The sequence below is a fragment of the Gavia stellata genome, chromosome 15 (assembly GCF_030936135.1).
Source record: "Gavia stellata isolate bGavSte3 chromosome 15, bGavSte3.hap2, whole genome shotgun sequence".
Classification (NCBI taxonomy): Eukaryota; Metazoa; Chordata; class Aves; order Gaviiformes; family Gaviidae; genus Gavia; species Gavia stellata.
Genome location: NC_082608.1, coordinates 13,063,224 through 13,085,319, shown reverse-complemented (window position 1 = coordinate 13,085,319; position 22,096 = coordinate 13,063,224). Strand labels below are relative to the sequence as shown.

The window sequence follows — 22,096 nt, the reverse complement described above, 5'->3', positions numbered from 1 at the left end:
AAATGCTTAAGATACTCAGCATGCACTGAATGTATACATCTGAAGCTACGTGCCAACAGTTTCCTCTCTAAGCAGTCCAGTTTGAAGTTGACCAGGATTTACCTACAAGGGCTGTAGATCACACCTGTGCAGATATACTTCAGAAGATTCGGAGTAAAGTGCACAAGCACGGTCATACCACACAGGACTACTAGGTGCATAATGTATGTGCTGAACTAATTTAATGACTGTGGGTCTTTACGGCCCACATAGCTGAAAACAAAGGTGCAAGCAGTAAAGTAATCTATAGAAATGCTGTCTTTGACAACTGAAAATTCTTGTTATATAAAATTGCAAAACAGCCTTTCTGGGGCAAGAGCTACTGAGCCTTGCCAAAAAAAAAAAAAAAAAAAAAAAAAGGCAGAGCCCAAAGCTTACATAAAGCTAAGAAAACTTCTTAGTTAACATGGGCAGAAAATCTCTTTTATTTCTATTCAGCTATCACTTCCCTCTTTTTCATACCATGCTCCAATGATAGATGTGAGTTCACGCAGAGTGCATAAACCCTCCTGATTTTTCAGAGGCATTAAATGTATAGTTACCACCCAAGTCCTTTAATATTGTTTCCACGCTACAAAAGCTGAGAAATTATCTCTTTAGTGTTGCAAAACTCATGTATTGTGTTAGATACCAAAGAAACATCCCTGAACACACAGGACTGAGTGATAGGTGGAGTATCCACCCCGCAGGAAAAGCTAAGATTTTTCTAGATTTGACATTTGACATCTTAGACATGACAGTCTAAGATTTGACATTTCTTTGTCAAAAAATATCCTTTTGTGAGAATAAAAATCCCTCAACTTTTATTTCAGCAAAAGCACATTTTTCAGGAGTATTGTTTTGGATTTTGCTCTTTGTGGCGATATTGTGTGTTCCTTACATTGAGATATTAATACCAAAACGACGTAAACAGATGTACTGAAGTGTAGTTCCCTTTCTGGTCTCTTCACTGTGTAGTGTGAGGAAATCCTCACTTCATGGGAAAGATGGTAGCGTTACAGCAGCAGGATGACTCTCCTGGTGGAATGGAAGAGTGTTCTCAAAGCATTTTAAAGCACATAGTTGATGCCTGAGGTTTTGTGAATAAGATTTATATGGGGCACTAAGGAGCCAGTATGAAACTTGTGGGGCCACTCTGCAAGGCAGGAGGTCTCCCCGTTCCCACAAACAGCGGAGCTGCCGTGCTCTCCCCTCGGAGGAGTGGCCTCAGGCAGAGCAGTTGCTCCGGCTGCACACAGCTAGGTTGGCCCACCGCTTGAGCATTGCTTTTCCTAATCAGCGTTTGCCTTGCGTAAGTTATACTGAACAGAGTATATAAGGCAACACACTGAGGAGGCAAACATGTGACTAGCTTGCAAAATGGCAACTGGGAAGGAGACATTGCTGCAGTCCTTGATTCTCACCGTCGGGGTCACAGCGCTTGTAGCTACTGGTAAGCTTCAGAAGTGTTTTTCCCTATTGCCTTTTGTAAGGAGACAGAGCACACGTGCCGCTTGCTCACCTAGGGGAACCCCAGCTTTATCGGAGGAGCTGGGCACCCAATCTTGCTGCATAGAAATTAAGTCTGAAGAGCAAATAGTTCTTAATTTCTTTTTGTGATCTGTTTTCAGTCATTTGTCTTATTTGCCTTTTTTGCAAATAGCAAAATCAAATTCCTGTCCCAAAATCTTGTCTGCTGAAGCAGAGCAGACCACTGCACCACATTTGTAGTTTGGTATTGAGAACTTTCACACCGATCTTAAAATTAATCTTACCTAAATATTAACAGTATTTGCATATGCCAGACTATTTTCAGGTATGTTAGAAGCTTCTTCTTTTGGCTGTACATATTCTCAACGGTCGGGAATATATTTTGTGTATTCACAGATCTTTTCTTAAAAAGAAAATGCCTTTTCTTAACTAGAGCAATCTATTGGACTTTTAACTAACAACCTGGCTCAAAAAGGATTAAGATCTATATGCAATTACTAATGTGTGTGGATAGTAAGGCAACATATATGAGACACTTGAGGGAGATTATACCTACAAACCAATCAGAATGAAGGCTGAAATAATGACAGCTATACTGATTAGTTTGTTGAAGCCTTATGTATGAAAATTAATTGTTTAAGCAAACAAAAGGTGTATATTTAAGTAGCTAAAGCTCTTAGAAATCTGGCAATTACTTACAAATAGGCCAATTATGTGATTTTTGTGCTTACATCCCCCAGGACAAAAAGCACAGCAACCAGAAGTGGTGACCAAATATGGGAGAGTCCAAGGGTATCAATTCAAAGTAGACGCAGCTGAGAGGAGTGTAAATGTCTTTTTGGGACTTCCTTTTGCTAAGCCTCCAGTTGGACCACTGAGGTTTTCTGAACCCCAGCCACCTGAGCCATGGAAAGGTATCAGAAATGCCACTTCCTACCCACCAATGTAAGACAATGACAAAAGCATTGATCTTTTTAATAATTTCATATTGTATGCAATTCCAGGACACTGATGTACAGGGCAATCAAAAGCCACAAAGATAAATTCCTTGGTGCCATCTCATTACCACCTGCAACTGTTACAGTGAATGCATTTCTAAAAACATCTTTATGAGCTGCTCTTTTTATTAAAAACTGTTATCTAATGGGCATCAGTGATGAACTAATATGGACCAGCACTTTGCCAGTAACGTTCTGTTTTGGGAGCATTTGGCCATTACTTAGCAACGTTTATAAACTGTGTAGCTTCGGAGCAGAAACAGAAAGAATTTGAGGAAATGCTGGGATAAAATATTAGAAGAAAAAAATGCCGAGTGAGTCACATGCTTAATAGGACACACAAGAAATGCAGACCAATTCTAGTCTATATTGTAAATGTCTTACTCCATTTATACTACTGCCCTTGTTTAGTGCCTCAAGCCTAATACCTACCACTACAATATAAAAAGCTATTGACGATGTAAAAAATTAATTTGCATTTTCATTTAAGTAATTTATAGCCATATGTACTTGCAGGTATATTTCTGACATATTTTGAAACATGTAAAATTATATCTGTATGTCACTGCGTACTGCTGTAGACTGTGGCTCCTTTCTACGGATCTCCTTAAAGCCAGGTCAAAGGAAGAAAATATATCAAAAGTGAAAAAAAAACTTTATGTTTTCTGTTGCCAGCAATCTAGAAATGTACTAGAGATTGGTTTCTGGTTTGCACTTTATTGTGGAAGTACAAAAAAGCTACACTTCGTAGCTTTGAGGTTTTAGTTATTTCTGTTCCTTGTTATTTTTTCATTTATTCAGGTGTTTACAGGATAAAGTACAAGGACAGTTTTTTTCGGACATTATTACTAACAGAAAAGAAAAAGTTCTTCTCCAAGTGTCTGAAGATTGCTTATACCTAAATGTGTATACACCCGTTTCTACAGAAAACCAGAAGAAGCTGCCTGTAAGCAATATCATTATAAAACCTCCAGCAAAATTATTTTACAGCAAACCTACAACCTGTACTATATGCAGACTTACAGGTGCAGTTTTGTAATTATGATCAAGTTACATGCTTTGCCCCAGTAAATATTTGCTAAGGTTTAAAAGATACACAAAATCCTATTTTACAAATAAAATTTTATTGACATTTTAGCTAGGTAATGTTTGATTTCCTCTAAATAATCTGTGAAAAGTCACAGGGCACTGTTACAATGTAAGTATTTAATAAAATCGATGCCATTTTGTAAGACTGCAGGCCTCATATTCAAAAGACGTCTACAATTTGTGAAATATAATCTGAAAGAGTCAGGAGTGAAACAGCACAAAATACTATATTTTGGTTTATATTTAGTTTTTATCACTGGGAGCTCTTATCTGTGCTGGGTTGTTTCTGGTTTTGTCTTTCCAGGTCTTTGTATGGATCCATGGAGGTGGATTAGTTTTTGGAGCAGCTTCATCATACGATGGTTCAGCATTAGCGGCCTTTGACAATGTGGTGGTTGTAACAATTCAGTATAGATTAGGTATTGTTGGATATTTTAGGTAAGATATTTTACCTCAGTTTTTGCTAAGTGATTTCCAAAATTATGTGTGCAAAGCCTTTGTGAAGAGACATGCAGAATACTTGCTCATGCAAAGAAACGATACATTTCTTAATTACGTATGGAACAGTTGGGAACAATTTACAAGTGCCAAGTCAGCTTCCAAGTCTCTTCTTGTTTGGTTGCTACTCTAATCTCACTGCTTTCTGAGCTATTTATTTTTCAGTTGTGTAGAGAAGCTCTGTGTAGAGAATGGCAGTTGATTTCTTATGCCACAGATTGTATTTTACTCTGCCTTTTTTCTTGCATTGAGCATTTAAACAAATCTATTGTTTCTTTGCAGCACTGGTGATAAGCATGCCCGAGGTAACTGGGGGTATTTGGATCAAGTAGCAGCTCTTCAGTGGATTCAGGAAAATATCATACATTTTGGAGGAGATCCAGGATCTGTTACTATCGCTGGAGAATCTGCAGGAGGAATCAGTGTTTCTGCCCTTGTAAGTTCAGAGTAATACTGAATTTTAACTACTTAGGGGAAAAAAACAATGTCCACGTTAATTTTTAGTACCTGCATGAAACGTCAGTGAGAGAAGAGGGATGGTTTTATAGTAAATGACAGATCACTTTGGTCTATAATACAATGTGATATCAATACAGCTTCTGAGTGATGAAAATGTTCTTTTCATACCCAAATCTTGTGGTTCAGACCCAAAATGTTATTCCTCACCTACTGAACTGAATTATAGGTGGTTTTTTGCAGTGCCAAAACCCCCAAAATTTATCCTTGTGAGAAAAGTCCGTTAAGAGGATGTATTGCCCATTTCCCATTTGCTTTGACAGTCACTTGTGCAAAGTAATCGAGGCAAGTAGTCATGGTATCTGAACTAGACGTGCATTTTGTGAATCAGCGATGATGTAAAATTTTTACATCAACACTGAGCACATTGGCTAAGAGGTTCTTCTTCTCCAGTCTCTCATAATTTGGTACAGATCACACAGTGAAACCAGGGTTCAGTGATACATGTGATACAAATTCCTGTTTCCTAAGCTCCTGCTCTATGGCCAATAGGTCTTTATTCCCCTTCTGCAGCACAGCCAGACTATCCTGGACACAGTTATATTCAATCCATATCTGGCTTGCAGTGTAGTTCCATCAAGTCTTGAAAGCAGGGTGCTATGGCAGAGGAAAAGGCAGGCATGAACTCCTTATCCCTGATAGCGCTGGCAAAGCCCGTTGCATAGCTGAGCTATGATCAGAGGCTACCAAATAACAGTCTTACGACAGTTGTTTTCAAAATGTTTTAAATGTCAATTCCTGATATTGAAATTCTAAGTCAGTGGTCAGAACATAATGCTTGCCATGCTTGTAAAGCTTGTTCTTGCCTTTTAACAGGTCTTATCTCCCCTGGCGAAGGGCTTGTTCCACAAAGCCATTTCAGAGAGTGGTACTGCAGTCAGGATTTTGTTCACTGACCAGCCTGAGCAGGCAGCAGAAGTGGGTATTTTGTGGTATTTTTAATTATTTTTCCAGAGACTTTTGCATATCTTAAACTGTTTATTCCAAAATGTAAAAATAGAATTTTTTTCTTGTGAAACTACAACCACAGCTATTAAAGACAGTATTTCTGTGTGCAAATAATACATGTTTAATGATGCTTAGCTTTTCAAATACTCAAATATCCACATATGTCTGAGTGAAAGCAAAAGACTAAGCAAGTGAAGAGAGAAGGCAGGGAAGAATTGTGAAATGTGAAGGAATACTATAACATGTACGGTCTTCAAGAAAAGTTGAGCTATAACTTTTGGCTGGAAAATGGCACCAGATTCTGAATACTCTTCTCTTCCCCTCCTGTTTGAGGCCTGTTCTGTGCACATAAACAAGACTTTATTAAATTTGTTTTGTATTTGAAAAGAAGAGCTGACTTCAACCTTTTTTTTTCTTTTTTAACTATAAGAAACAACTTCCAGGAACATAGATTTGATAATCTGGGATATAAAAGAGGCAACATCATAATGAGCTCTGTCTCTCTAATGACAGCTGTTACTCCACCCAAAAAGACATCATCAAGAATGGTATAATGTGCTCTTTGTTACCATCTACATGGTTCTTTTCTGACTGTGCATCACTCTAACTCCTTTATGTCATCCTGCCTTCTCAGCCCAGCACGTCATTTACCAGAATGACTATCTTGGTCTATTTCTGTATCAAAATATTTTGGAGGTGTATGTTTTGTCCTTCTGCTCAGCCCACAGTGTGAGGGGTTATGAGGGCTTCCTATTCTCTACTTCTGCAGCTGGAACATGTCGGGCTTCAATGATCCTTGTGCAGAAGTTTAGACCCCCCCGCTGGACTCTCAGGCTCGGTGTCACACAGAGCCTTTCATGGAAAGTGTATGAAAAAGTGTTTGTTTTTATTGATTGCAGAGAATTGCTACTGCCTCTGGCTGTGAAAAATCCAGTTCAGCTGCAATAGTTGAATGCTTAAGAGAAAAAACAGAAGAAGAGATAGTACAGATAACACTGAAAATGGTAGGTGAAATTATACTTCTTGCATTTAAATGACATTTCAAATTTTATCATAACGGAGTATGCTATTTGTGTGTTGTAATATTAGGAGAACTTGAAGTGAATGTAACATCTGACTTTCTTGACCCTTTCAGGATTTGACAACACTGCATCTATGCTATACCTCACCTGAAAAATGTGAACAGGTTACTTCCCTTTCATTCTGCATGGACTTTGAGCTACTTGTGTTTTGGTGTCATGCTCAGAGAAAGGAAAAGAGTATATGAAATGTCACAGTTTCTCCTGGAAAACCTGAAAAGTCCACTTAAAATTTCTTATCGCAGTGCTGACTTCCACGTTCCTTTGCAGTTTCAACACAGAAGTTAGCTTTTCCACTACTGCTCCACACATCCATAATAGGATGGAACTAACTAAGAAGAGATGTAAATTGGACATCATCACCTATGTTTCACAAACATTAAAAATATAATGCTAATGTTCACAGAATCTACTGCCTAGTGCAGAAAATCTGTCAGAGAAAATTTAGAGATGGCTTGAATATGATTACTTCTTGTATTTTCACTTGACAATTAATTTGTTTTGCTTTGGAACGACAGTAAAAAACTGTAATTTTTTTCTAGAAGCAAAATTTGTGTATTAATGAAGCTTTCTTTCTTTTTTTTTTTTCCTCCAGCCTTCACTGTTCATCAGTGCATCTGCAGATGGTGTATTTTTTCCAAAGAGTCCCAGGCAATTACTGTCTGAAAAAATGATCAATGCAGTCCCATATATAATAGGAGTAAATAACTGTGAATTTGGATGGGTACTTCCTATGGTAAGAGACTTACAGTGTCATTATTTATATATAATTTTTTTAATATAAGATTTTCTAATAACTATGATTCTCTGTATCATGCAGGCAATGAAATTTCCTGCTTACACAGATGGTCTGGATGACGATGTTGCACGTCAACTTTTACAGAGCTTCTTAGCATTATCACTGAAGGTAAGAGACCATTTTCAGAATAAGCCAGTGCTGCTTCTTCACTGGTCTGGTTCTATATTTGTACTCCTGGATGGGTATACTTTAGAGGCAAACTTTGTTCTGTTTGACAGCTTCCTACCATGGGGCAGTAATGGAGAGCAGACATGGTGTATTCCTATTGCCACTAGCAATTGAAAATACACTTTAAATTTCTCTCCTAAATGCTCCTCTTTTTTAAAAGGAGTTCTGTGGAAATCCAGGAGTAATTCAGGTACCTAAGCATGGATCTCTTGTGACATTTTGGATACCCTAGGTTATCCAAGACACGCATGGTACCAGCAGGGGTGACACAAGACTTAAAGAACACACTGTTCTGAAGCAGTAGCTGGAAAGGATAACCTGAGATGTGTAAAATGTCACTGGAGACCTTTGTTTAGGTATCTTGAGTTTTTGCTTCCCTGTAATTTACAAACCTCTCAGCCTTCTGGTTCCTTTGTGCTCTCCTGAAACTACTAAATGTAGAAAAATGCAGATTAATAGGTAAGAATTAAGGACTTTATAAACATGGCCATTACTTGCAATGGATCATTCGGTGTCACAGACATCCATCATGAACTTGGAAAGGCAAAGCCCAGGCTTGTTCTGAAAGGGAGTAAATTATGGCCATCTACAACAATAAATGGATTTTATTAAATCCAACGGGATTTCTTTTCTCTTATGATGGTTATTTCCACAGAAGGGAGAACAGACTACCGTATGTATTTATCAGCATTGCTGACTGATGTTCATCTAAAGATGTGTGATCTTTAGATCTTGCAAACCTCTTTTCCCTGAGAACATCTATATCTGGTAGCTGTGTAACTCCCAGTTCCGAGCTCTGAGCCACACTCTGGCACAGTTGAGCATTTTCTCTGAAAGAAGGTAATGTTTGGGGTTTAGCCAGGAATGTGCAGATGGCACACTCGATTAGTGCTGTTACTCTTTATAATATTCATCATCATTGTAAGAAATATTTCTGTTGTTCATTTCAGGGTGTTACTTCTGAAGTTGTTGATCAAGTATACAATGAATACATAGGGAATGCAGAAAACCGTGCTCAAGTGCGAGATGGCCTTCTTGATGGAATAGGAGACATTCTGTTTGTTCTTTCAGCCATTGAAGTGGCTAGATACCATAGAGGTGAGTCTCTGATTCAAAGAACTGATAGTGTTTTCATTTTATCAAAATAACTTGTAATGAAAGTTTATAATCTTTGGTGGCAGGTATTTTCAGCTCTCAAACTAACACTCTCCTGTATGTTTTCTACTAGATGCTGGCAACCCAGTCTACTTCTATGAATTTCAACATCGACCAAGTTCAGCGACAGGTGTTGTACCAGACTTTGTAAAAGCAGATCATACAGATGAGATTGCCTTTGTCTTTGGAAAGCCATTCCTAGCCGGTGATGTATCCATGCTTACTAAAGTATTCCTTTTAAAACATCATTATTAATAATTTTACTTACTGGAAGGCATTTAGAATAGACTTTCTCTCTTAGAAACATTGACATCAACATAAGCATTTTCTGTCTTTAGTAGCAGTTACTTTTCATTAAATCATTCATCTGCAGTTCTCTCCTACAGCTCTGCTCAGGTCAAACTCCCGTAGATCAGAGTAACAAGCAGAACTGATTACAGTCTATTGGAATTGATACAGATGCTACTTTTTTGATTATTTAGTTTTTAATGTTGCCATTTCATCTCTCACTTTGCAGGGTATGCTACAGAAGAAGAAAATAAACTTAGCAGAACTGTTATGAGATACTGGACTAACTTTGCTAGAAATGGGTGAGAATCATCATGCTAATTACAGCTCAAGTTTCGTCTGTGCTGCCTGAAACATAATAGCAATACTTATATGCTGGTTCCTACAAATTTGGCAGAATTTAAGATAAATATTGAAGCAAATTATTTCTATTCTTAATGATTGCAAGAAAAACCTTTTAAATGAACCTGCTGACCAAAAAAAGAAAAAAAATCCAAGAGCTATAACTCAATCTGCAATAGAGTTTTAGATCTAAAAGTAATGGCAATTATTAAATGTTTGCTATTCCACTGATGAGCATTTCGATAAAAAACATCCAGCTATTCAGGTACTAGAGTCACGTAATCTGAGCTTGTGTTAAGTTTTCTGAAATGCTCTCAGCCTGAGCAGTCAGAGCACAATTGATAGGCAAATGGAAAGCTAACTTTTCATTATATTATTTCCAGAAATCCCAACGGAGAAGGCTTGGTCCATTGGCCTCAGTATGATCTGGATGAAAGATACCTGGAAATAGACCTAATGCAAAAGGCAGCAAAGAAATTGAAAGAACGCAAAATGGAGTTCTGGACACAGCTCACAAAACAAATGATGAATGAAAGGAGAGAGCGCACAGATTTATAAAAGTTTTGGAGGGTATAGTTTGCTTTTAAAACCTGAAGTCAAACAAAATTAGTTTGTCAGGATGCAGAGTTTAATAATCACCTTCTAACTCACAATTATGTAATCTCTTGTCATGATCCCAGTGAAAGGAGAGAATCAAGGGAAATCTGGAATGTTTGTGCGACTAAAAATCACTATTTAATGAAGCAAGCAGAAAAAATCCACAATCTTTCAAGCTCAAAAAGACAATGGTATCTACTCAGTGGATATCAAAATTGAATAATGCTCCTGTGAGAAGGGGGAATGAGAGGGAAATTGGCAAATATATTGAAATCTGTAAGAAATTATCTATACAGAATATGTCGTGTCAGAATATGTTATACGCTTATTCCCCTCTTCTTTCAGAAGAGGATGGTCAGTTGTCATTCTTACAGACTGTTTTCACTTTCTTTAATTGGAAATAGCTTGTAGGGAGCAGAGCATCCATCAAAAAACATCTGTGAGATGGGCTTGACAAATGAGGACAGAAAATCTCTACTTGTTTTCTTATTTTGTGAACTGTTACAAATAAATGTTGGTTTTGATTTTTTGGAACTTCCTTTTCTTTCACTTAACTGATATAGGCTAATTCCAAGAGGTTAAATCACACCCAAGAAGCCAGAAATGTGCCCAATTTCTTTCTTCAACCTAAAGGGTTTCAGATATGAATTTTCCAGCTTTCTTTGCAGGACCTGAGTCTCAAGGCTCTAGGGTTTTCACAGACTATTCTGTGGTATGATTATCTGTTCTTCAACTCTTCCTGGCAAAGAATTCACAATTCACTGGCTGAAGGGAGAAAGCATTGCTGGCAGGACAGACACCCACTGAGACAGAGGGGAGAGCAAAGTTACGATGTTGTTCACTGCATGTTGTAGTGAACATGGTAGTGTAGTGGCTTTTTTGCAAAGTTACATGACAAACGATACGCTTGCCAGGCACAAAGGAACACACAATGTAAGCATCCAAGAATCTATAAGAACTCTACTCACAACAATAAACAAACAGCAATAAATTAGCTCTAACTACCCCCTTAACTAGTGTTGAGCTCACCCTCTCATCTCCTGCTGTGTCCCGCAGTCTATGGCTACTCTTCCCAGAGGGGCTGTCACAGTGACACATTGGCAGCCCAAGTTCCTGTCTGCAGGTGTTGATTTCTTGAGGATGTCTTCTTCCTCCTCACCTCTGGGTTTGCTTGGGCTTGCTTTTACACATTGGTGGACCTTGAGTAGTGTGATCTATACTGAGCCTCTGCCTGGCTATCCCCTTTTGTGCATTTTTTCCATAAGTTGCAAAAACCACCATTATTTGCAAAAAGCCGTCATTAAGTAACAGCTAATTGTAGCAACAGTGTTCAACCATGTTGCTAGTTCTGTCATGTATTTCTTAATGCAGCATATGGGGCACACTGGGCATTTTATTCCTTCCCCTGTTTTGATGGAAGCCTTTAAGTCCATTATTGGTTTGTTTGTTGAATTAGTGTATCTGCCCTTGCAGGTTCACAAAAATCATTATCTTAAACAAGATAGAAAAAATCCCATGCATTTGTGAATGAAAAATCATAGGTATAACTTCCGTGGAAAAGTTAGGCCTGTTATTTTATTAGGCACATATGATACCAAAGTAGTTTCTGACTGTGTGAGGAGTGTTCTGTTCATCTGTCTACTTTAAAACCCCAAATGTAAAGAATGGTATGCTTTCAAACAGTTGAGAAAGGAATAATACTGGGGCCACAGCGTATAGGTTACCTTTAAGTAGCAGATTCCCACATTATGCTCCAAACTGCATTTTATTTTATCTCTTTAATATTAATGGTCACTTGGTATAGATATCCGGTTCGGCTCAAGGTAACAGTACATATACATTAAATACAAATATATGCACTGTGCACCTATATTTGAAGAAAGCAGTATATTTAGTTGATAATATTCAGTGAGAACTGCTGCTGCTGTTCTGTTTTTCACATTCTGTAAATAGAACACATAATCTTTTTTAAAAATGTGTTAATTATACATAATGTCTATAATTGCCTTTCTAAGTCGGTGACCAAGTATGTTTGTTATGTGCTACCTCTGCTTCTCAGGTCATCTCTCTTCTGGCAAAGGGTTTGTTCCATAGGGCTATCTCAGAGAGTGGAGTTGTAGACAGAACTCTGATAACCGGCCATCCTGAAAAACAAGCTGAAGTCAGTAATTTTAAACTGCATATTATTTCACATTTTAGTATTTTGATGGTATTCAATATTATTACTGACCTTTTAATACTGTAGCTTTCCACACATTGGTGCTTCCTGTGAAAAAAATCCATTTGCACACCCATTTATGATACTGCTTTGTTCAAACTTGCAAATACTCAGTATTGTGCATGCTCTTGTAACTTATTCATGTCACTGCTTTTACATGAAACATGACTCCAGTCTTCAGCTGTGATGGAAGGAATTGGAGCTCTGCAAAACCACTTAGCATTCCCAGCGTGGTGTAGTTCACTGTGACTCAGTTGCTGAAGAAAGTACTGCCCACAGAGGAGTAAGTAGCATAGTCAATGTAAGAAAATTGTCAGTCTTTTATTACACTGAATGCAGAGAATTGCAGCTACGCTGTTTGTGAAAAACCTGATTCAGCTGCAGTGGTTCAGTGCTTAAGAGGAAAAACAGCAAAAGAGATAGTAAACATAACTCTAAAAATGGTAGCTAGTGTTGTACTTTGTTTTATAAGACAGAATAAATCCTTCTCTAAGACTAAGATAACTTGAAACAAAACCATTGTATGACACTTGCTTGGCTTTTGCAGGACTTCACAACAGTGCACTTGAACAATAACGCTGCACCTGAAGAATCTGAACAGGAACATTCCCTGCCCTCCTTGTGGTCTGTTCTTAAGTGTTTCAAGGTAGAAGTGCATTCATCACAGGAATGTATGCAATTAATGTTGTTTTTTTTTTTTTCCCTGGGAACTGCTATGAACCAGGCAGGCTCACAAATACCAGATAGGAGAATTAAGAACGCAAAAATGGAACTGGCCAGCTTGGTGCAGTTCTTTGTGTCATCAGCAAGGCCCTTCCTGACAGCTGGCTGATTTTTTGAGACAGCGTGCAAGAAGGAAGTACTGCATATTGGAGGAAGACATACAGCATTTATCAAATCTTTCTAGGAAGTACAGTCATTGAGAAAGCTCTTCTTTTTGCAAAACTGACCTTTTGTTAGTAGCTATTTTACCTGTTGGCATAACCAGGTTTTCCATATCACTGTGCTGGCTTGTCAGTTCTGTTGCAACCTTACCACGTGAGCTTATTTTGACCCTGTTACTCATCCAACCCTAAGAGGCTGGAGTTAGAAACTGGTTACCAAGTCACTCTCTGTCTTCAGTGTTCAGTATTAAATTCTTGTGCGGTACTAAAATTATGTAAGAGAAACTCAGAACAAGGCCTGAAACTTAGTTACTTTTGACATTATATATTATAACCAAAAATAGGTCACTTGAGTGATTTCTTTAGGTCAATACTAAGAAAGCTGAATAATCTTTCCAAGAAAAACCAATATGTAAATAATGAAGGGATACTTTTTTCTCCAGCATTCTCCTCTATTGATGCAGTTGTGGATGATGTATTTTTCCCCTAAAAACCCACCACTGCTACTAGCTGAAAAAAGGATCAATGCAGTCCCGTACATGATAGGAGTAATGAACCATGAATTTGGATTTCTGCTTCCAACTGCAAGATGCATATAATGCCTTTTATTTATGTTGATTTATTAACTATTCAGGAGCACAGGAGCTCACAGAAAACATTCTTTTTACTCCACAGGTGCTGAATACCCTCCTTTTGCAAAAGGATTGGACAAAAATGTAGCATTCAAGCATTAAAGAGCATGGAGTTTTTCATAGTAAGAGGCAATTTTAATGTGCTAACTGGCTTTTATCTAGTGAGGGTTGGTACCTCAGACCTGCACTAGTCCCTGCCTGGTTTCCCTCTTCATTTTCTTGGATACAGACACTGCAGCAGAACTCCCCCACGTTCTGTGATGTCCTTGAACTAAGTGCCAGGTGTAGGGGGGCATTAGGTTGGAGTTCAGGCTCTGCAGAGGGTCCATCCGTTCAGGGTCCCTGAGGCTGGTTCCCAAGCTCCAGGAGACACTACGTGTGTCTGAGGAGAACAACCTATCCCAGAAAGGAACGGAGCCATGAGCTTGAGATAATTCTGTGAAAACTCACAGTGAGATTATTCACATCTTGTTTTCCTTGTGTGAGTGACTCCCAGGTACGGAGAACAGCAGGCATTGCCGACTGGCAGCACCTGAGCAGGTATCAACGTCGCTCCCCTCTGAGCTCCTGCAAACCTCTCGCTTCCAAGTGGAGCTTTACCCAAGCAACACTGAAGACACCAGCTCTGAGTTTTGATGACTTTTGTCTATTAGACAATCCAGCGTACTTTTATGAATTTCAGCATCAACCAAGTTCAACTAAATGTTCGGAACCAAACTCTGTAAACGCAGATCATGCAGATGACACGGGTTCTCTACTCGGAAAGGCCTTCCTGGCAGGCGTCTGGGCTCGCTAAGTCATTTCTGCGCTCACCGTTTCTGCTTGAGCACTGCTAAGACAAAAGCCTTTCTGGCAGAGTAGGAAACGTGAGTGTTCTTGTAGAGCACTGGAGTCACGCTCCTCCAGGGCCTCCTTCAGCTGGAACCAGTGCGGGACGCCGGTTCAGGCCCAGCTCCTGCCAGGCGGGAGCGGCTCCCGGCGGCGCGGCCCCCGCCCCGCGCCCGCTCACTGCCGCGGGCAACGCTGCGGGCGGGGGACTGAAGCGCGGCAGAACGACGGCGGGGTGCAGGGCTGGCTTTGCCGGGAGGGGAGAGTTCCCACACGCCTGCCGACAGCCCGCACCGAGACCGCATTATCTGCTTTTAATGGCCGCGAATGAGGCCGCCGCGCCCTGCGGGGCCGCTCAAGCCGCACTGGACCTGGTTCGCCGGGCGGCCCCGCCAACGAGGCGCGAGGCGCGGGGCGGGCGGCTGCCCAGCACGCTGCGGCGGGGAACGGGCGCGGGCGCGGGCGCGGGGCGGGGCGGGGCGGGGCGGGGCGGGGCGGGACCCACCCCCCCCCCCCCCACCCCGCCTTTCAGGCTCCGCGCCGCGGGCAGCCGGGGCTCGCCCCAGCCCTGCCGGCCCTCGCGCGCGTGCGCACACGCGCGTCCCCGCCGGCGGGCGGTGCCGGCGCGTCGAGGCCGCCGGAGGGGGCGGGCGGTCCGGCGGCGCGTGTCCGCGGGCGGCCGCCGTAGCGAGGCGGGCGGGGCGGCGCTGCTATGGCGGCGAGGGCGCCCGTGCTGCTGGGTCTCCGCGACGCCGCCATGGTGGGGCCGTGCCGAGGAGGCGGGCAGGCCCCCGCCTGGGCCACCAACAAGCTGGGCGGCTCCGCGGTAGGGCCGGGGCCGGGGGGGAGGAGGAGGAGGAGGAGGATGGCGGCGGAGGGGCCCCGCCTCTGCGGGGGCTGGCAGCCCGGGGGCCGGTCGAGGCGCCGGGCGCCCTCGGAGCGTCTCCAGCGGTGCCTGTGCCGTTCGTCTTTCAGGACTGGGTGCCCTCCGTGCGCCCGGGCTCTCCCCGCTGCGGGGTGTGCGGGAGGGCGCTGGCGCACCTGGTGCAGGTGTACTGCCCGCTGGAGGGGTCCCCCTTCCACCGCGTCGCCAACGTCTTCGCGTGTGCCGGGAAGGGCTGTTGGGGAGCGCCCCGCAGGTGAGGGAGGACGCGGTCTGCCCTCCTGTCCGAGCGCGCCCCGCGCGGCTGCCGCTAATAAATGCCGCTTCGGCTCCTTACCTGCCTTTGTTTGTTTGTTTTACACGGCTCGTTAAAGCTGGCAGGTCCTGCGCTCCCAGCATTTGCAGACGCGAGGAAGGGAAACCCAAGATTGCAGCGTAACACAGGTATAACGAGCAAACTGCCTTCTGGGCGTCTGTCCTTTGTTTCAGTGTGCTCTGCGAAGTGTGCTGTGCAGGAGGCTTTAAAATAAAACTGCAGTTGAGTTTCGCTCTTGTGTGTACTTGTTTAAGTACCCATAACCTTTCTCAAGAAGCTGTGCTGTACACTAGTTTTGAGTCACAGCTGTGGAGAGTCATGGTCGTGGAATTTTTGACACCGTGAGTACTACAAGTTATTTGCTAGAAGGCAAACTTCTTGTTTGTGATCTATGTTAGGCTTGTTTTAAGTGGAGATTGCAGTCTAACTGTATGGTCAGAACTGATATTTAATGCTTTAATTACTTGAGCAACCTAAACATTATTTTCCAACTTTAAATGATTGGGCTATACTGTTTAGGTTTGGATCCTTAAGATGTTTTCTTTATTTTCTAATTTAAATAGATTTAAAAATGTTACATCAGTTTTAATTAATCAGACTCAATTATTATTGATATACTTCAGTATTTTTGCTTGTGAAGAAAAACTGCATGTTGGCTTAAGGAGATTGACGGAGGAGGATGGCTGTCAAACTAGTGATGACAGGCAGAAAGCGTTTATTCAGCTAGTGCATTTGCAATATGGAATTTTGGTCTGTGGTAAATGATCTTCTACTCTGATAAAATGATGCTTTTATAGTTGTGGTTGTTACTATTATTTTCTTCCATATTCTGCCCTTTGACCTTACCTGTGGTGCAGTAACCGTGCTTCAGGTACACGTACCCAAACTAGCTGTCAGTGGTCATGCCAGCAGCCGAGGTATGGCAACATGCTGTACAAAGGCCATTCAGAAAGCTGGTGAATTCCTGTTCCACTTCTCCGGTATGTGTTCTTTGCCATAACTGTGCTGCTGTGAAAAGTAAAGGTGGGTATGCTGGTAACTACCACTGTGAGGAAAATAGGCAAAATAACATTAAGCATTAGGTTTAGGTTTTAGTTTTCTTATCTGTTACAAAACTGTATTTGAAGTGCATTAGGGTGGCTGATCTTGACAATGTTGTTTTTCCTTTTTTTGTTTTTTTTTTTTGTTGTCGTCGTCATTCTCAGAAACAAGAATTGAACTTTGCTGCAAAGGATTGGTGTGATGAAGCAGATGACTGGGGAGTCTGTGATGGAGCAGAATCTCCTGCATGTGCCTCCCTTCAGCTGCTTGGCTTAAATGAAGCAGTGAGCAGCTCCTTGTCCAGAGAGGTGGAGTGTACATCCCGGTTCCAACAGCTTTGCTTGGCTGAAGCTACGGACGGGTCAGGTTCCCTGAATGCACATCCTCCAGTCAGCGAGGGAATGGTAATGGCAACATCTACTTCAGCGCCTGTGTTCCAGCCCTTTTACATTAGTGTTGTGGATGAGGAAGACTACACTGGTTTCCTTGATACAGATCATGCAGATAAGCTATTGAAGGAGTATCAGCAGAGAGAGGGTGTTGATTTGGAACAGCTGATGTCAGAAAGGTGAGAACAGGTCCGGATTTCATGCTGAAACTGAAGGGATTATGTAGTTTCCTGTATGCTGACTGATAATCTAAATCTGACTCTCACTAAATCTGAATGTGTTTTGTTTGTAACTGGGTCCTTCAGGAATCGTTGGTGTGTAGTACTTTGCTGGAAAAACGTAACAATGCACCCAGTTCTGTCAAATTTTGAGTTATTCAGAGATGCATCTATTTCTGAGTGACTGAGCAGTTAGAATGTCCTTGGGCTCCAGATAGAGCAGTGGACCGTCAATCTCTGAAACCATACCAGTGTAGTTTAAACAATATCTTACGCTAAATGGCGTGAGTTTATATTGTGACATGTGACTTTTTTTTTCTTTATAAGGCTAAAGCTTTTCTTATATTCCAGTTGCATTTTTAAGAGTTTAATTACTTAGGGATTTTGACTAGAGACTGGGATGATGGTAAGACTCTTGAAGATTTTGTAAAAGTTGTCTGAAAAACAATTTTTGAATGTAGTTACTGCAAATATTTTCAGTATTAGCTTAGGTGATCACAGTGAGCACTTATATCCCAACCATTTCTCTTTTGATTGTATTAACGTGTACAGTGGCTTTTCCTGAATTGTGGATAACACTGCATTTTTTGATAACTAAAGCTACTGTCAATTGCAGCATCTGCATAGAATGCTTTTTAGCATCATTCCTTTAGCAACTTCTCAGAATTTTTTCTGTTGAGTTTTGTTGACCTTTATAGAATCATAGAACTTTTAATTACACTTAATTCCAAATTTAAAAAGACAACATTGTAATTTAAAAACTAGAAAAAATTCTGAGAAGTTGCTAAAGGAATGATTTTCTTAAGGAATAAGCAGGTATTTGGTGGATTTGAATCTCATGGGGTAGTTTGAAACACTATTAGTAATTGTAAGCCACCAGAAACTAGAAGCAAAATGTTCACTTGCAACCTTTAACAGGAATTGCCTCTTAATTTAACATGTATATTTTTTTCAGTGTACTTAGTATAATTTAGTGGGAATGTATAGTAACCATTGCTTCTTTAAAGCATGCATATCATACTGAAAACCTTATTGGAAATTTTGTTTCTTTTCTTGTTTTCTTACAGTTTTGCAGGTGAAGGTGATAATGAAAAATATGAGAAGAGTGAAGTCAAAAGCAGGGACCACACATTTCATAAATTTATGAAAAGAATATCTGTGTGTCATGAACAGATTCTAAGGTATGTTGATCATCTGGTTGTGACAAGGAGATACAGAACATAGACATGGATTGTTAGTACATCAAAATAAAGCATTTCATTGGAAATAGATGTCTATTTTTGGTCCTTAATAAAAAAAAAAAAAATTGCTAAAAGTGCTGTTACCATGCCTGTGTGGTCAGACTTAAGTCCTTCGTTGGGCTTTTTTATACAAAGTGTAAATAGATGAGAAGCAAAGCAGGATCAGAGACCCCAGATCTGGCTATGGGAGACTTTCTTCAACATAAGACCTGATGAGAACAGACCCAGACTGTCTTTGAAGACTCACTGAAATCCAGGCATAGGGGTTTTCAAGAGACAATTTTGAGGTGGAAGTATAACACACAGTGGTATGCTGTTGTGGTAGATTTCCAAGGCTATCCACTCCTCTGAAATTTTGTAACCTTATTGTAATTGCTTACATCTCAGTCCTTGAGATGTTACTGAAGTAAGAAATTACTCGTTTTAAAGCCTGAGTTCTTCTGCAGCTTACTGTGAATACCCCTCGGGACCCTGCAGTCTTCAGTTCTTGTAAATCTGTTGCTTTTCCTGGAACAACAGCAGATTTCACCTCAGAGCAGCTACTCTCCTGAAAGAGGAGTTAATTCTGAGTGAAAGTGTAACAAAGAGTTCAAATCATAAATTATTCATAGTACCAGATAATACACATGGTTTTCATGGATCATACCAAGTGTTAGTTTCTAACTTCTTTGTTCCGGAGAGTCCAATGCAGCCTATCTGGTCAAGCTGTCTCAGTGTAGTGACAGGACCTTTGTTCATCAAGTTTCCAGAACCAGGTGGAACTAACTGGTACCTTTTTGATGAGGAGGAAAAGTCTGAGGGGCTGGTTACACAGATAAGAAACATTAGAAACTTTCATTAATTATCTATCAAAGATTAGATAGAAAATGTACTAATGCAGAGTGCAAGTAACGTTTTCAGACAAACTGGATCTATCACTTTGCAGTATTATGGTCTTTGAATTTTCCATTCTTCTGAAACATCACCTCTGGTGATCCCTATGACTATCACAAATCACAATCTTGATGTAGTCCTCCCTTTCCCCTTCATGGGTATTGCGAGTATGCCTGTTAGACCCCCATTTCTCCTGGGCTGCCAGCTTTCCGTTGAGCTTTCAGCACAGCACAGAATCCCATGCTTGGCATTCAGTGGAAACCATCTTCAATCTTGGTTTCCTGTTAGTTGTGGAGCTATGATAGCTCTTATAAATAAAACATCAGTTCTGTGGTATAACTACAGTGGTTTTGAGACCTATTCTATGTTGAGTATCTTTAACTGCCACTGGTTAGGATTCCGTTTTTCAGGAAAGTGTAGTTTGCTTAATTAAATGAGTCAGGTGCAGCATTATTTTGGAAGTGTCCATTCAAAGCATCTGACTCCTTTAAATCCAGCTCTTTCCTTAAGACTTTCCAAGTGTTGACCTTCCAAGTATTTTCCCCTCTCCATCTTTATTCTTTGTTTAATGACTCATCTGAAGCTTAGGCAACAATTCTGGCTCATAACGATGTTTTTTACTTCAAGCAAGTTCAGAGGCTTTAGAGATTCCTGAACACTGTTGCCAACATGTAAGTTTTCATCTGAAATTTAGATTAAAAAAAAATAATTACTTTTTTTCTTTCTTCTCTTAGATACTCTTGGGGTGGCCAGCCTTTATTCATAACATGTCCTCCAGCCAACATTAACGAAGGTATTCCAGCCTGCAGTAACTGTGGAAGCAACAGAGTATTTGAATTTCAACTCATGCCAGCGCTGGTCAGCATGCTCCAGAGTGATTCAGGTGTTGACCTTTGACTTAGCTGAATGAGTACTAGAAACAGTTGTCTTCTTGGGAAGGCTTAGTGAACTGCAATTTGGATTGTTTCTTGCTAACCACACGCACTGATGTGCTCAGCTACAATGATCATCTTACATATAACCCACTCTGTTTCCATTATAGATTTCACTAAGCAAAAGATGTAACTCTGGTTTATGGAGACTCTATGATTGCAACTTCATTTGCTCACTAGTGAACTTTAATAACAGCAATATAGATAATTCCATGACCTTGGGAGTAATTTGTCTTTATTGCCTCTTAAATGAGGCCTCGGAAAATAATAAATATTGTCAGATAAGATTGCAGACGTTGAAGAAGCTCTTTGAAAATTCTGAGTCAGCTTGCTTTAAAATTAGAAACTGCTATCTATGTAGGAGACTGAATATGAAAAATATTTTCTGCATTGGCAAAGATTGAAGTATAGCGATAAGCAATAGCCCCCCGATTATGTCATTTTTCGTACCTTTACATTACATACCTTTGTTGCTTTGTTTTTTAGATCTGTCAGTGGAATTTGGAACTGTTATAGTTTACACATGTGAGAGAAGCTGTTGGCCAACAAATCATCAAACCCCTCTTGAAGAATTTGTTTTTGTGCAAGAAGACCCAGATCAGAGATTATTTAAATAAATTGTTTTTCTCCGCATAGATGGGAAGTTTGTTGGTTTTTTTTTTACTACAGGTGAAAGTGTGTAATTATGCAAGAGAATTTTCCTCAGATGTGGTGAAAAATGAAATTCATTTGATGACATTGTGCTGATTTCCAAGAATAACTGATGGAAGTATACATTAGCATGCGTCTAAAATGTGGCGACAGAAAACGTGCGTACTTTGATTACACATGGCAATTTAAGTGTAGAGATTGTTTCATGATTCTAGTTACACTTAATATTTGGGGAGGAAAGTGAAGGAGAAAGGTTGTCTTATTGCAGTTAGCTATACGGTTAGCATTCATCAGCCAAACAGGATCCAGTTCTTAGAAACTATTAGCAGTGAAGAACTTAATGTAAGCTTGATTTTTAAAAACAGGTCTGCTTTGTTTTAACCGCAGACTGGAAATGCAGCAGGCAGTGGCTGAAAGGGCCTTGCTGTCACTACAGTCTCCCGATGATTAAGCTTTTCTGTGTGTTTTTCTAATGAAGGATAAGTTAGATTTGCATGGCTATATGAGCTCCGACAGTCCCATTGCTTTGGACGGGGAAAAGGGGGAGGATTTTGTGAGCGCTTTTGTTCTGGCGGGTACAGACTGATGGGGTAGGTGCAGCACCTGCCCCGTACCGCAGTCTAGTGCTCGCAGGCTAATGGTGCTGCTTTAGTTAAAAGAGTTTCAGTTCTTCTGGGGAGTTCCCTGTTGGCTTAGGCTAAATTGCAGCGTTGTAATTGACTTAATGGAGGAGTAATTTAAGTAAGTGTCCTTAAAGCTCTTTGTACAGGTTTAATGCTGCAGCATAAATTAACGCACTAAAAGTGTGGGTTTAAAAAAAAAAGGGGGGTGAGCTAAAGTGACGGAATGTGTTTGCAAAACTACCTTTTTTCAAGGAAGAATCGTAGCTTACATGTCAGCTCCTGGAGGCGAGTCAGTTACCTCAGGCTAGCAGAGAAAAACCGTACGTTACGCCTGGAGCGCCGCTGGTGCTCCCCAGGGGTGCTGGGCCTGCTCTCTGCCCC

The 22,096-nt window shown here is 40.7% G+C and overlaps 2 protein-coding genes across 4 annotated transcripts; both read left to right on the top strand.

Annotated features, from left to right (window-relative positions):
- Nucleotides 1-1,395: 1,395 nt before the first annotated feature.
- LOC104251472 (fatty acyl-CoA hydrolase precursor, medium chain) lies at nt 1,396-10,513 on the top strand. 3 transcript variants are annotated; one of them, XM_009819602.2, is made up of 14 exons: nt 1,396-1,471; nt 2,250-2,454; nt 3,309-3,453; nt 3,901-4,034; nt 4,377-4,530; nt 5,427-5,528; nt 6,458-6,562; nt 6,694-6,744; nt 7,233-7,373; nt 7,458-7,544; nt 8,555-8,702; nt 8,833-8,964; nt 9,277-9,349; nt 9,773-10,513. In XM_009819602.2, the coding sequence occupies exons 1-14, from the start codon at nt 1,399-1,401 to the stop codon at nt 9,945-9,947; spliced, it is 1,725 nt and encodes a 574-aa protein (XP_009817904.2). In that variant the 5' UTR covers nt 1,396-1,398; the 3' UTR covers nt 9,948-10,513. The 3 variants fall into 3 exon arrangements, with proteins under 3 accessions (XP_009817904.2, XP_059680733.1, XP_059680734.1); XM_059824750.1 differs by lacking the exon at nt 6,694-6,744; XM_059824751.1 differs by lacking the exon at nt 1,396-1,471 and having other exon boundaries at nt 2,391-2,423.
- A 4,747-nt stretch (nt 10,514-15,260) lies between these two features.
- PDCD2L (programmed cell death 2 like) lies at nt 15,261-21,058 on the top strand. Its single transcript, XM_059824999.1, has 7 exons — nt 15,261-15,374; nt 15,524-15,687; nt 15,806-15,875; nt 16,953-17,356; nt 18,463-18,576; nt 20,244-20,392; nt 20,928-21,058. Exons 1-7 carry the CDS (start codon nt 15,261-15,263, stop codon nt 21,056-21,058), a joined length of 1,146 nt encoding a protein of 381 aa, XP_059680982.1.
- Nucleotides 21,059-22,096: the final 1,038 nt, after the last annotated feature.